The sequence below is a fragment of the Eschrichtius robustus genome, chromosome 4, assembly GCF_028021215.1.
Source record: "Eschrichtius robustus isolate mEscRob2 chromosome 4, mEscRob2.pri, whole genome shotgun sequence".
Lineage (NCBI taxonomy): Eukaryota > Metazoa > Chordata > Mammalia > Artiodactyla > Eschrichtiidae > Eschrichtius > Eschrichtius robustus.
The window spans coordinates 30215971-30231370 of NC_090827.1; the positions used below are offsets into that span (position 1 = coordinate 30215971).

Here is a 15400-nt window from a genome sequence, read left to right on the forward strand (position 1 = left end):
AATCCAGACTTCATTATTCCCCCACTGACATCAAAAAGTTCAATTTGGAGGTCCAGTTCTCATCATTGTCTCCAGGCTACAGAGGACAGACAGTACAGAGCTTCTTGTGATTGAATTTCTTAATGCTTAGTGAAGGGAATGTCAGAATACTCTAGAGCAAGGGTCAGCAAACTATAGCCAACAAGCAGAATCCAGCTGGTGGCATATTTGTGTACAGCCTGTAAGCTAAGAATAGTTTTTACATTTTAAAGAGTTATAAGAAAAGAAAAAGAAGAGGAGGAGAAGAAAAAGAATGAAGAAAAGAAGGAAGGAAGGAAGAAAGGAAGAGAGGGAGAAAGAAAGAATAGGTGAAAGAAGAAAGGAAGGAAGGAAGGAAGAAAGAAAGAAAGAAAAAGAAAGAAAGAAAGAAAGAAAGAAAGAAAGAAAGAAAGAAAGAGAAAGAAAGAAAGAAAGAAAGAAAGAAAGAAAGAAAGAAAGAAAGAAAGAGAAAGAAAGAAAGAAAGAAAGAAAAAAAGAGGGACAAAGAAAGAAAGTGAAGATATCCTATGTGGCCCACAAAGCCTAAAGTATTTATTATCTAGCCCTTTACAGAAAAAATTTGCCTGCTTGACCTCTTTTCACCATCATGGTAGGCAAGTTCTAGCATTGTAATCACATTGATTGTAGGCCATTACAGAGTCCAAGCTTTAATTATACATTCTATCGACTGTTAATGCCACTCAGGTACTGGAGGTAACACATTACATTCTGACTGCTGTATGAATATAACCATATTGATGAGTTCAGTTGGCTTCAATCCTCTGTTTTGCCCTCCTTGGTCTAATAACTCTTAAAATCCATTCCGTACATACTTTCCAGACTTATGCTGATATATATTGGCAAGGCCCTGTAATAATTTCTGTGTTTGAAATAGTTTCTCTAGAATATTCCTTTCACTTATGGGATCTAATTTTAGTTATTGATATTAAAGGCAATCAGTGAGGGATGCTGGCATGGTTACTGAGAAAAGTTGACATAGCTTGTAAGGCAATTGCCTCAAGTGAAGTTCCTGAAAACTTTTAATTTTATTTTGTTTTTGTTTATTTGTTTTTACAAGGAGTACAGGTTCACTTGGTTAAAAAAGATCCAGGGACATTTGGAGGGTTTTGCCTGCTACTGGAATTGTAGCTCTGTCTTTGTATGATTGCATGCTCTCTAGGACAGAGAAACCAAATACCAACCCCCTCCATATCTGTAATCCCTATTGCCACCACAGACACTCAATCTCCTAAAACTTTCCCCTCCATTGACACTCCATCCAATTATACCATTATGCCATTATGGTGCTTCTGCATGCCATAAATTGCCAGTGTACTATTTTCCCTTGATGAGGGCTTGCTTGTGTTCTCCACAACTATGAGAGCAACCCAATTCCAAAATCCATCTTATAGAGTCTATTTCCTGTGGTCACTCCTAGTACCTGTATTTATTAGGATCCCAGCAAGAAACAGTGCCACCATCAAAGATTTTTAACTGAAAAAATTTAATAAAGTGATTATTTATTAAGATGTGCAGGGCTGAAGAATCCAAAGAGGGATAGTGAAGCATTTGAAGAATAAGCAGGAGTCCTTTACTCTGCCAGTGAGGGAAGTGGAGGAAAGATGGTTGCTAGAGATGCATGAAAATTGGAACCACGGAAGAAAGGCCACGGAAGAGCCACAAAAGAAAACGGCCACTGCTAAAATTAGAATGGGGGAGTGAGTGACAGGACCGATAAATAACCCTATCATTCCTTTCTTTCACCTTCTGGTGTTCTGATGGTGCTTTCCATTGGAGTGGGCATGGGAGCCTGGGTGATGTAATCCATAGGGAAGAAATCAGTCTGGAGAGATCACAAAAAATATTCAGGTCCTAAGGAGATCATTCTTTTTTTTTTTAATATTTTTAAAATAAATTTATTTATTTTTGGCTGCGTTGGGTCTTCGTTGCTGCATGCGGGCTTTCTCCAGTTGCGGTGAGAGGGGCCCACTCTTCACTGCGGTGTGCGGGCCTCTCATTGCGGTGGCTCCTCTTGTTGCGGAGCACGGGCTCTAGGCGTGCAGGCTTCAGTAGTTGTGGCATGCAGGCCTCAGCAGTCGTGGCTCGCGGGCTCCAGAGCGCAGGCTCAGTAGTTGTGGCTCACGGGCCTAGTTGTTCTGCAGCATGTGGGATCCTCCCAGACCAGGGCTTGAACCCGTGTCCCCTGCATTGGCAGGTGGATTCCTAACCACTGAGCCACCAGAGAAGTCCCAGGAGATCATTCTTGAGTGTGAATTGGAGAAATGAGAAGCGCCTAAGATACTGTGTGAGATGATACTACTCCCATATTTAATTGATTCTGATAATGTTTTTTTGTTTCAGGCTAGTCAAATTCTCTGAAATCAGAATTCATCTTAAAATTTGTAATATATCATAGTTTATTTGATCACAGTATTCTTTTCTTAGAGGAATATCAAATAATAGGCTGTCTTATGGTCAGTGTTGTCCAATTCAGTAATCTATAGAGTAATGGCAATAAAAGGAGGGAGAGGGTATGGACACTGCAGAAATAGAATTCCATAAATTTGAACTAAGTAAGTTTGAAACATATTAAAACCTCCTTACAGATCTAGTGTCTTTTATGTTTTTAATTCTTTAAATGAACTATTAACAATTTGTATTAGTGATAAAAAGTGGTAGAGGTGAGAGCTGAACATCTGTAGTTTATATATGAAGGGGTAGGATGTCTTTGCAAAATAATCCTGTAACAATTAACACCGTGCTTTCTTTACAGAAGAGAAGAAAAAATTCTCTTTCAAGGTTGTTCTGTGAAGCATAGAAGCATTTATTTGCATCTTAAAAGGAAAAAGAAAGGGGAAGGTCTGCATTTGTATAAAAATAATTTTTGCTGGTCGTTGTTCTTCACCATAGCTGAAAAGTGTAATCTTAAAATGTGTCGGTACCTTCCTGTATTTGAAAAGAAGAACTAAGTTAATTAACATGTATGTTTATAGAGATTTCCCCTGAAGAAGACCCTAAGAAATGGACATGAGTACAAGCAATTTATTTAAAGATGAGTCCATGAAGCACTAGTGAGAGAATTGGGAATGTGAGACAAGAAAGGGAGAAAAGCCGATACTGTGTATATTAATAAGCAGAATAATGTGATGAGCAGTTGTAATTCAATACCACTGGGAATCCTCTAATTACGGTGTAGAACAAACCTCAGAATTGTCCCACTGAAGGATGGGGGAGCTGACCTGTTTACACCTTGACTTCCATCCCTCATTGACTGAGGGTTGCCTCCCAGCCCTCCGTGCACTAAATCCCCAGCACTTCTGAGCTGCCAGGCAGGCACACGGGCTGAGGAAGCTTCCTCAGCTCCAGAGAACGTCCTCAGGCAGCAGAGCAGAGGTTGGAAGTGGTCAGCGTGCTTAAGAGCTGAGCATCAAGGTGAAGCTAGTGGGCCAGGAAGATGTGGGTTGTGTATCAGCAGTATCTGCTACACAGAAATATACAGAAAACACCTGGTACTTTTTGCCACTATGAATAAGTGAAATTAATCAACTTTCCTGGAGGAGAAGTATGAGTTATAGTGTATTTTGCTACCTTAATACCTTTGGAAAATCCTCAGTTTTGTTCCCCTGTTGTACTAGTTAGAGTACAAATTAGAGTATAAGACCAATTCAGTTATGCTTACTATATAATTTGAGTAATGATATGTATTTGTGTGTGATTAGATCAAGATTAATGTTCATGTTATCACTACTGACTCCATTATGGCTATAACTCATTTCTTTGTAATTTTGTTTCTTCTGCACTTTGGTTACCAGTTAGAAAAATATAATATTGAAAACGTGCATCATGCCATCTTTCTCCATTATGCACAAACATGGGTAAGAGGTGGGATCTTATTCTAAAAGAAGAAAATCTGCCATTTTGAGCTGTGCATATATAGTAGGAAGGATTTGGATTTATGGCCAGTCTCATTCTTTTGGCAATATGTAGTATAATTTATTCTCATAGCAAAAACAATTATTGATATCAATTATTAATACACATTTTCTTCAAGCTTGGAGATTTGTCCAGTATTTTGTAAGATAAATAAATAAGGCATCATTATGGAATCTGAAAGAACACTTTATAGTAGTTAGATCTATTTTGCTCCTACCATTGTAGTATAAGCTGTCCTTTATGTTGCTAGACTTCAGATTTACATTTTAAATAATTTATTTGCAGACCTTAATGGCATCTTCAATAGCAATTTCCCTTTATCTTGATGACGCTTTCCAGGAATGAACATTTTGTGCTTCTATATTTCAGGTTCATCCTTTATTGTTTCATTTCACAGCCTATAAAATCTGGCCAACATTAATGACAGTAACCCTCCTTAAACAAGCAGAATAATGATTTAGGTTTGATTTAGTTCAAGTGTATAAAACAAGTGCATTGCAAGGCCAGTAGGCTCCTCTTGAGAAATCATAGAGAACTGTTGTTGAGTCTACAATGTAAATGTTACTCAAGGACAAGCTATTTTCTAGAATAAGGCCCCTTTATTAACTTTTTGTGTTTTGACTCAACATGGTTTCATACAACAAGATTGGAAGGTTAACATAAAGACCAATTACTGTCTTCATAACTGTGACAAGTTAATCAATGTGATCATCAGTAAAATAAAAATAACAAGGCCAACTCCATACAGTTTTATGAATATTAAATGAAGTAATGCATGTTAAATGCTTAGGAACATACCTGGTACATGGAACATCTCAATAAATAATATTTGAGAAAATTAAAGAGTAAAAGCCTGAGATCATTTAATCCATAGAAAAGAAAGGGCTAACATTTAATGCTAGTCTTAGTTTCTGAAAACTGTCAAACAGAGTTCACTAAGTACAAGTCAAATATAAATTTTAAAGGAAGGCACAATTTCAGCACAAGAAAAAATGGCCATAGAGTATTGCGAGAGACTTCCTGTCTAATTTTCTTGGGAAGTTTTGAAAGATGGGTTATGATTGTCTTTAGAATTGATTTCCTGTGGTTGTCTTCCTATGGTAGGGTGATATCCAACCATGTAATGTGGCGGTATTCATTCTGTACTTCAACACATCCTCGTAGCCTAATGTATAGTTTTATTGATTTAGGTTTCAGAGTCAGGAAGGAAGTTCTGTGAGTTCTTCATAGACAACGATACTCTTGGAGTATATGGTTTATTTCCTCTTTTTTCCTTGATGGGAAACCAGAGTCCTAGTGAGCTTTCACATACTTTGCATACTTGATTTTAACTCGTAGGCTGCTTAATAGAGACTAATCTAGTTCATATCACTGCAAAGAATCTATTTTAATCTTTTAGATAATGTTATTGTGTCCTCTACTGTTAGAGGTTAAAAGTACAGACTGTAGGGTCAGACTGCCTGCATTGGAGTCCTAATTCCGGTACTGATTCAGTTTTCCCATCTGTAAAATAAGAGTAACATTAGTACCTTAAAAGGGTAAATTTTGAGAATTAAGTGAAATAATATGTATAAAACAACAAGAGTCGTAGTTTATTTTAAGCACTCAATAGTTTATTATTAGTTTTATATTTACCCTAATTATTCTATAATTAAACAGCAGCTTACTCTGGCTATATGTAATATAAGGAAAACTCTTCCTCTGCTGTTCCTCAAACATAAAAATACTGCATTATGATACTATGTTTGTGTTTGTTCAATAACTATTTATTTAGCATTGAGGCTAGGTGAAACGCTACATAGAGAATAGCAGAAATATGCTGATGATTCCTACACAACTTGTGTATGATTCCCATGTTTTCTGCCAGATATTTTTTCTCATTCTGTATATGTAAATCTATTTTTAAATTTTTGTTGAATATCTGTTCAAAAATTGTGCTAGGCATTGTGTAGGAATCAGTGAGTTGAAAGAGGAAACATCTTCCTTGGGGATACTATTTATATCATGAGAAAAGATATAGATAATTCAATAAAAATGCAAAAACTCTCAAAATCATTGTGGCGTTAATTGCTACATCAGTGGTATAGAAAATACATGCTCTATATCCAGAGTGAGAAAGATAAGTGTGGAATGTAAGAGTTTTGGTGTTTTGTTCTTTGTACTCATGATAATACCTTACAAACTAAATTTTTAAGAATGGTTACTTTGTTTTATACAGTAATACAATTTTACAACAAAAATATAAGCTATATGGAAGAGTAAGAAAAAAGGAAATCATACCTCTCTCAAAATTTTATCTCTCACAAACAACTGTTGCTAACAGTCAATGGAACTATGGTGTATTTTGAGTAGATGGGCAGGATTATTTAAAAGTGAGAAATACTCTATGTGCTCTTTTTTTAAATAAAATAACTTAAAGTAATGTAAAGTAAAACCAAAGGACATTCATTTTCAGATAAAAATTTTTTTACTCGGAATACTTTCCAAGTTTATTATTGCTTAAGAAAAATGATGATACAAAAAATAGTAGAAGAATTGAGTCACTTTTTATTCAAATTTAGGCAGTGTTAAATAGCTGCATTCTATGAAAGATGATGTTGGTGCTTTATACTTTCTCCTACGCAAATACTCAGTTTTCCCATTCTATGGATACTTTCATTTCATCAAGATTTTTAACATTTGCATTTTGTAGTGCCATCATAATCCCCTTGATACTTACTTAGTCTTTGATCCATATGTATATGTATTCAACTTACCATGTGTTCTTTCTTCCAAAGTTTTTACATTTTCATTTTGCTTACTTTGGTTCTTCTATTTGCTGACTGGGTTTTTTTCTTTATTTAAATTTTGATTATAGTTACACAGGCATATTGAACAATGATAAAACACCTATAATGAAAAGCAGCAGTTCTCTGCTCTCCCCCTCCCCAAACACAATTCCATTCCCTCTGGGAAACTTAAGAACCTTCATTATTTCAAATTTTGTTGTTGTTGTTCTATTCCATGTTTCTAAAAGATACATTTATACTACTATTTCTTGATTTACTAATTCTAGCTATTATCTGTTGTCTTTTGTAATATGCTGGATAAGGATTTCAATCTATTAGTCTTATCAGACTCTTTCCTTATTCTCCAGTATATTTAAATCTCAACTTGTAGTTAAATCATTAGTCATATTTTACATTATTATGATTGTCTTAGTTCATTTAGGCTGCTTTAACAGGATACCATAGACTTGGTGGCCTAAACAATAAAATATTTATTTCTCACAGTTCTGGAAGCTGAGGTCACGGTGCCAGCAGGTCAAATTCTGGTGAGGTCCCTCTTCTGGGTTGCAGATGGCTGACTTCTTTCTGTGACCTCACGTGGCAGGAAGTGCAAGGGAGCTCTCTGGAGCGTCTTTTATAGGGGCACTAATTCCATTCACGAGAGCTCCACCTTCATGACCTCATCACCTCCCATTGGCCCACCTCCTAATACCATCACACTGGAGGTTATGATTTCAACATATGGAATTTGGGGGAGGACATAAATATCCAGTCCATACAATGTACACATTTACACTGTTGATCCAAATAGTATATAATGATCCTGCTTTCTTTTTTGTTTTGTTTTGCTTTGTTTTTCTGCAATTAATTTTTCTTCTTTCTTTTGTATTTTACATGTAAAAGATTATAATGTACCTATCTTTAATTTTTTTCAAAATGTCCAGTCAGAACTGTCAAACTTCTGTTAGCGTTTTTTCTCAAATTTTCAAATATATGATACAATCTTACGATTGTTTTATTTTCTTTGGATCTCCCTCCCAAAATGCTCCATTCATCTATTAGAAGTCCCTATGCCTCCTGAATAGCTACCATCCTGAAACTTCCTTTTTTCTTTTGATATTTTAATTTACTTTTTAATTGCCATATAATTTACATGCACAATCTAAGATATACAGATGAACAGATTTTTATATATGTATACTTTGTGTAACAACCACTCAGATCAAGATATAGAACATTTTCAGAACCCCAGCAGGCTCCCTTTTATCTGCTTCCATTCACTAATCCCACTCCCAAATATTCTGATCTGTATTGCCATGAATTTTTTTTTTCTATTTTTGAACATTTTGTAAATACAATCCTTCAGTATATACTTTTTCTTCTTTCAGTCAACATTACATCTTTGGATTCATCCATGTTGCATGTAGCAGTGGTTCATTCTTTTTTATTGCTGTGCAATATTCTGTAGTATGAATACACTATAAAATTATTTTTGTAAGAGCTGTTTTATAATTTATTATAATATGCCTTTGAAATTGCTCTGAAAAAATCTACCAACCTAATATTTTTCTCCTCTTGAATGACTTGCTTTTCTTTCCTAGATATATGAAGAGGCTTTATAATAATCGTTAAACCAAGTGAAATTTAATCAAGATGTTTTCTCTAACAATTTTTCCATAGAATTGGTTCATTTTTCATCCATATTTTAAGGATTTTAAAAATTATATTTTAAAACTTTTAATGCATCTTTTGTTCTCTTCTACTTCAGGTTTTTGGATTATCTTTATATTGAATCTTTTCCTTTTTTGGCTCTTATCCATATATATCAGATTTTTCACCAATTGCTTTAATTTTGTTGCCTCTTTTTGTGTTTACTATGAAAATATGAAGCTTTACTTTGAGGCCAGAAATGAAAATATTATCTGTGTCTAATCTAGTCATTGCTTTTCCTAATTTTTTTATCTGGGCAATGGTATTGCTTTGGCTCTCAACTTGTCTTTTTATCTATTTATTGTACCCTTTCAAATGATTCTTTTAAAAATATCAAATCAATATGTCTTTAAACTTTGGTTTTATTTAATCAATGGTTTTTTAATACTGTGAGGGACTTTTCTTGTGTTTTTCTTCCCTGCTTATGATTTCTGCTAGTCTTTTCATGCTGTGTTACTTTCATTATTATGATGATCATATTATTATTTTTAATTTTGTTGTCATTGTCTCTTTCAATAACTATGAATTTGTATTGCTAATCCTTTCATCTTGCTCATGATTCTCTTAGCTCAGTCTAGGCTTTCTATTTGCTTAATATTGTGTGGGTAAATTATTCCTTAAATTCCCCTCCCTAATTGCTACTTTTTATTTTCCCTCCAAGTTGTAGTTTGAGAGACAAAATCTACATTCTAGTCAATTGTTATGGCCTGAGAGAAAAGAGGAAGAGAAGGAAGATCTGTCAGTGTGACTCTCAAGTTGGAGGTGGTGGACTATAGTCTCTAATGCAGACAAGGTCCCTCTCCAATGCCCAGGGATGCTCTTGACTTCCTGTGCAATTTGACTGGCTTTACTGACTCAGCCTTGAGCCTTGGCTTGTTTAGGATTCAGCCTTTCCCGCTTCTGCAGACACCCCCGATCAGTTTCCAGCTGGGGAAGAGATTCATGACCACCCTAGCGGTTTTGGTGGTTTAAAAGTTTTTTCATCAGTGCTGGTTTAGGGTGGGAGATAGGTTTAGGATTAGTACTGCCTCACCAGAACCTCCAATTTACTTCATCAACAACAACTTTTTAGTTTATGGCACGAGATAATACCCCCTTTATTTGGTTTTTGCTATTGAATTTTTTTCTTTTAAAAAATTTTTATTTTGTTGGTTTTCTGGGCATGGAGTTATGTAATCTGTCTTGATGTACCCATCTTTACCTGGAAGAAGGATTTTAAAATCCTTTAATGTAAATTGTCTTATTTCTTCTCAGAATAATCCGATTCGTTAGGTAGTGCTTATTTTTTTTTTAAAACCTTCATTTAGTTGGTGAAGAAATGATGGCTGAAAGGAATTAAGTACCATAATCTAGGTAAAATTTTGTGTTTACTGGCAGAGCCATGCCTAGTAGCCCAGCATCCCTAATCCCACAGAATATTCTTTCCATTCTATCTCAAGGCTTCTCATTTATGTCTGTTGAGCTTCCTAGATTAACATTTGTGCAGTGAGTACCGTGTACCCTTGCACAGAGCATGAACTCTGTGTTGCATCTGAAGGATTACTTTACTCCCGTAGGATTCTGATGGGGATAATATGAATTATATTATTGGTCTCTGGTATAAGCAAATTAATATATTCCCTAAAGAGTACATTTAATTCTTTGAAAAATAATAATATAACCTGCTGTTACCATGTCAAATATAAGAAAATTAATTTATTATTTTCTCCTTTCCAGAAAATGCAAAAGACATCATCATGATATATGAAGAAGATGCTGAAGAATGGGCTCTGTACTTGAGAGAAGTTTTTTCACATGTTGTGAAAAGGGAAGCAATCCTGTTATATCGCTTGGAGAATTATTCTCTTCGGGATTTGGAATTGCTAAATTTAAACTCTTACAAGTGTAAACTTTTGATATTATCAAATAGCCTGCTTCAAAACCTATCTTCAAAGAAATGTCAGTTTCTAGAAAACATACTGCATTCGCCAGAAAGTGTGGTTACTCTGCTGTGTGGGATGAAGAGTTCAGATCATCTTTACAAATTATTAAATATCTCCGGAGGCGGATGGGAGATCTCAACTGAGCAGGAGCCTGAAGACTACATCTCTGTAATCAAGAGTATCGTATTCAGAGGTAGTGTTGCCAAACTTTATTTGTTTGTTTTTATTTACTTATTTTTATAATAAGAAATCGGAAGTTTTTTTGAATCAATGAATATCTGATGTTGGGATTAAAAAAAAGAAAAATGAAAGCCAACTTTATTTAATGGTATGTTACACTTTCCTCGAAATGCATGAAGGTTCTTAATTTTTAGCTTTATTCCAGCCAAGGCTTATCAGTTGTTCAAAAAATGGTTTAAAATTATATTTCTTAGGGCAGCCTGTATGAGATCATACTTGATAGAACAAATATGGTATGCTAGGTTATATGTCAGTTTGGTTCTGGAAGCTGATTTCTTAGTTAAGTAGTGAGGCTTGAGTTAATGTTGTCTACCCTAGTATTGGTACCAGTCAGTAGCAGTCCAAGGTTTGAAGGTCTGAGTTATTATAGAACTGTAGAATTTCCCTTGTGCCGATAATTGTATGATATCATTACTGTGGTATGATATACTGTTATTTTCATTAATTTTAAATAACAAATTTCGTTCTAATCATTGAAGCATTGCGTTAAAGAGCGGAACACAGGGACCTGTTCATTAATTAATTACAGTTTCATGTCATAGTCAAAACTCTGAAGCTTCCTAGTGTTAAAGCTTCTCCCTCCCCCAGGGCTTCAGCCTTGGTGTGGGAGGGGTGCTGTGCTCAGCTGCTTGCCTGGTTTTCTCACCTTGCCTCTTGCCTTTAACTTCCAGGGTTCCAGCTATGGTTTCCTCTCCCACAGAAAAGAGGTGGGGTTCTTATCTTCTCCTGGCCACATCACATATGAAGTGCTGGTTCTTTTTCTTGGAGCATGTTTCTGGGCTCTGTGGAGATCCCCTCATTCCCTGGGGGTGTCTCACCTGCAGTTCCTTAATGAGACAAACGTTTCCTCCTCTAAGCTCCTAGCTGTGGTGCTCCACCCCGTATAGAGTCTTAGTATTAATTTCTACAGCTTCTTCATATGTCTCTTTTGGTCAAAGTCTCTGAGGTATCTCCCTGCTGGCCCTTTCTCACACCTGGCCTACATCTGTCTGTAAAATCATTCGTTTTTCTTCTGCCATGACAAACTCGGGGCACACAAGCCATTCCCAATAGAGCCACCACCATCCTGCCCTCAGAGCAGCAATGCACCACAGCCTCTTGCCTTTAGTCATTTCCAAGCATGGGTCTAGCATGAGTCTTGGTGTCCTGTAAAGCCAGAGAACACCTGTCAGTCCCAAAGGCTCTGCTGGAAACCCTTGTCCCTCTGCTTGAGGATGATGATATCCCTCAGTCTTCCCTGTGGAGGATGGTGGGACTCACAGCACATCAGCAACTCTCTTTAAAAAATCCTCTCCCTATTCTCCAGCATTCCAGCCTCTTCAGATTCAATACTTCTTAAGCCTTGTTTTGGTTCTCTGTTGTTACATAGCAAGTTACCTTAAACTTTAGCAACTTCAGACAGTGATGCTATCACAGTGTCTATGGCCGAGGAATCTAGGAGCAGCTTAGCTGAGAGGTTCTGGATCAGGGTATCTCCAGAGGTTGTGGTCAAGCTGTCTGGAGCTATAATCCGCTGAAGCTTCCAGTGTTCACTTGGGGAGGATTTGCTTCCAACAGGAGCTTACATTGTTGTCAAGTTTGTTATTGTTTTTTAGCCAACTCTTGGATGAAAGTCGCCTCTAGTAGATTCCTGAGGAAAAGCAATGTTTCTGAAATCTTGCATCTTCCAAAGTGTTTGTCTCTTGTCTTATACTTGAAGTGCAGTTTGACCGAGGACCATGTTGCTCTTCTTTCTTCTAGCATTGTAGAATTTAGGGAATTCTTATTTGCCTGGCAGACTGAAGGATTCTTCATTTATATGTGAAGTCTAGTGACTTCACTAGAGTGTTATCCTTGTGCTGACTGTTCGGGACTGTGTTGCCCAGGGATGTGGTTACTTTTTTGTTTTTATTTTCCTTTCTTTTGGGGGGGTCTTTTCCCCAAGATGTAGATTCAATATTCTTTTATTTCAGGAACAATTTCTTGACTCATATCTTTAAATGTTTGCTCTTTCTTATTATTATGGTTTTCTTTTTCGGGGATTCCTTTTACATGTATGTTGGATTTATTTTTGTCTGTAATACGCTCTACAATTTCTCTCTAATTCTTTTTGATTCTTTATCAATATCCATTTACTTAGCTTCTATTTATCATTTCAATCCTTGCTACTTTCTTGTGCTTTCAGTACTCTCTCTTCCCCTGTATTATTTCAAATTTCTCCTTCATTTTTATGTTGCTTTTACTTTTTTTTGTTGTAACATTTGGTTGAGCCCTGGAAGCTTACAGTGCATTTCTTGTTCTTGTCTTACCAACCTCACCTTGACACCCTGTATTTCTGCAGTACATAATTGCTTCAAAAAGGTAATTGCAATGCATTACATTTAAAAAATTCACGGTGAAATGTTTGGTCACAATTTTTCACTTCTTTTATGGCAATATGTTTTTAGTATGTGATTCTTTATGTGTAATTGGTTTTCTCTCTTTCTCTCTCGTAGCATCTTTATATAGATCCTGTGCTGGTCCAGTTTTTCTTTTGTATCACTGAACAAAGTGAGCTTTTCTTGGTCTAGCTAAGGGAGTTAGAAAATGTGGGTTTTGTTGTTTGTTTTTTTTTTTTTCTCCCCCCACAATGAAAGACTTTACTTCTCTGTTTGTTTTCACAGATATAGACTACTTTCTACACATATGTCTTCTCTATATATTTCCTCATTTAGCCTCACTTTTTCTGCTTTTTGGAACCAAACCACTTCCATAGATGCTTCTACCTGAAACTATTGCATCATGTCTACAGTATAAAAAGGCATGGCCCCTAGCCTTAGTGAAAGCTATTTGTTAGTTCTTTTTGTAATCTGATTTTGGAACCATTCTTTTGACCTGGATGTCTAAGAGTTCACTGTTTACCATTTTCAATAAATAGGACATTTGCATAATTGTTTCTCATTCTCTATGTTTTGGGATGATTTGCAGGAATAAAAGAGGGGACATGTTGACTCTACACTATAATTTTCAAACTGGCAGTCGTCTAGTTTCCAATCATCTCTGTTATTTTTTATTTTTGTTTAGTATTCCACAAGTACACTGAGTTAGTTTTTTTGGTTGCAAATGAAAAATGTTACAATTGGAAATTATAGACAATTTATTACAGTAAAATGCACATAAGATACAAGTAATTTCATGTTAATTGTCTCCCCTGAAACAGAGGAGCACTAAAAATTTGTGGCAAAATTTTGAGTGATTCTCCACACCCATCATTTTTATTTCCTTGAAGAATTCAAATTTTATTGGCCATTTAAATTATGATATCACTATTGTGTAAAAATATTGAGGAAATACATTTTATCTTCAAATTGTATTCCTATTGATATTTGATAGGAGAAAATCTTATATATTATGAACAACATGGGACTACTTATGAAGACACTATTAGCTCTCATCTTCCCATATTCAATTTTTAGACTCTGATTTCTTATAATAATTTAGATGCACCCACAAAATAGAAAATATAACAGTGTTGTGTAGAAAAAAAATCCAAAGATGATAAATTTGTCTGAGCTACAAGCATGCAACCAAAATGTAGACCTATAAGCAATTTGTAAACCATGCATAAAATAACTTTTATGTATAGGTTGTGTCCCTTGACAAAATTGGTATTAATTGCTGTGGTTTATGCAATAATAATTTGTTTTCATAAACAGCTTAAATGTTGTGCTACATTATTTTATGTTTCATATTGCCATTTGTGTTGAATACATTAAGTCTGGGGTTTTAAAGAAATGGGTGAATTAGTATGAAAGATGTGAAATTCAATTTTACTGTCCTTTTCCTACTTCCCCTCTATCCCACAGAGAAATTATTCAAGGAAGAAAGGAAACTTATTATTCAGGAGCATTATATGATATAGGGAATAAGAATGCCAGAGAAGTCATGGAAATAATTAAATGTTCTAATATATTCACATAAGAAAGGCAAATCAGAGGAAACTTTATAAAACTTAATGAAAGAGAAAGATATTTTATAATTAATCAAGGCTACAGGAAACTTTTTAATGTTAAAAAATATGAAAAAGATACAGTAATTCATGTTTATTATGAGTATTTTATTTCCTTTGAAGGAATGAAGCTAAATTTCCTGTCTCCTTAATTTGCAGATTGGGAATAATACTAACCTGTATCTGTTTTCACCTTTCTGTGTGTAGAATGGGCAATTTGACCATATTTCTTCCCTTTTTTTGTCTTCTATTTATTTCTTTAATTTTGGATCTTTACCTTGTTTTCTCCTTCTAATCTTTTCACATGTATAGGTTTCATACAGCATAGTTTATATGTAATATGAATTAATCTGATCTCAAATGTATATAAAATCAGCTAACATTTCTGAGTGTTGCCATTGTGTATTTTGTTGTTTATAAATCCTTCCCTTACAAACAATGTGTACCAGTTCCTGTGATCCCAGCACATCTACTGGGTCTCCTTCCTCCCTTTCTCCTGCTTTCTTCTTATATCTTTTGCCATTGGACCCTTTCAAGCTCTCTGGTTTATTCTCAACAGTTAACTCAGCTCTCTCCAAGCTTTATTTTATCATATTTTATATGTATATGAAAATATAATATTCATATTTGTCATACTTTCTTCATTGTCAAATTGTAGATGCAATGGTGTTGGGAAAGCTGCTAATACTTTCATGAAAAACTTTAACATTTTAATTTTGTTTTCGTATTATCAAACCAAGGCTTTGAAATTTTTAACTTCATTAAACCTAAAATAAGAATCCTTAAATTAAGAACAGCAATATAACAGTAGAGTTGTTGGAAAAACAAAACAAGAAAAACAC

The 15400-nt window shown here is 35.1% G+C and overlaps 1 protein-coding gene across 6 annotated transcripts in view; it reads left to right on the forward strand.

The window, feature by feature from the left end:
• The window catches only part of BANK1 (B cell scaffold protein with ankyrin repeats 1), a 498930-nt gene that overhangs the window by 196905 nt on the left and 286625 nt on the right, over positions 1-15400 (forward strand). For all 6 annotated transcript variants that reach the window (XM_068542510.1, XM_068542511.1, XM_068542507.1 and 3 more), the window contains one exon: positions 10146-10544. In XM_068542510.1, coding sequence (XP_068398611.1) covers positions 10146-10544 — 399 coding nt within the window. The remainder of the gene's footprint in view (positions 1-10145; positions 10545-15400) is intronic.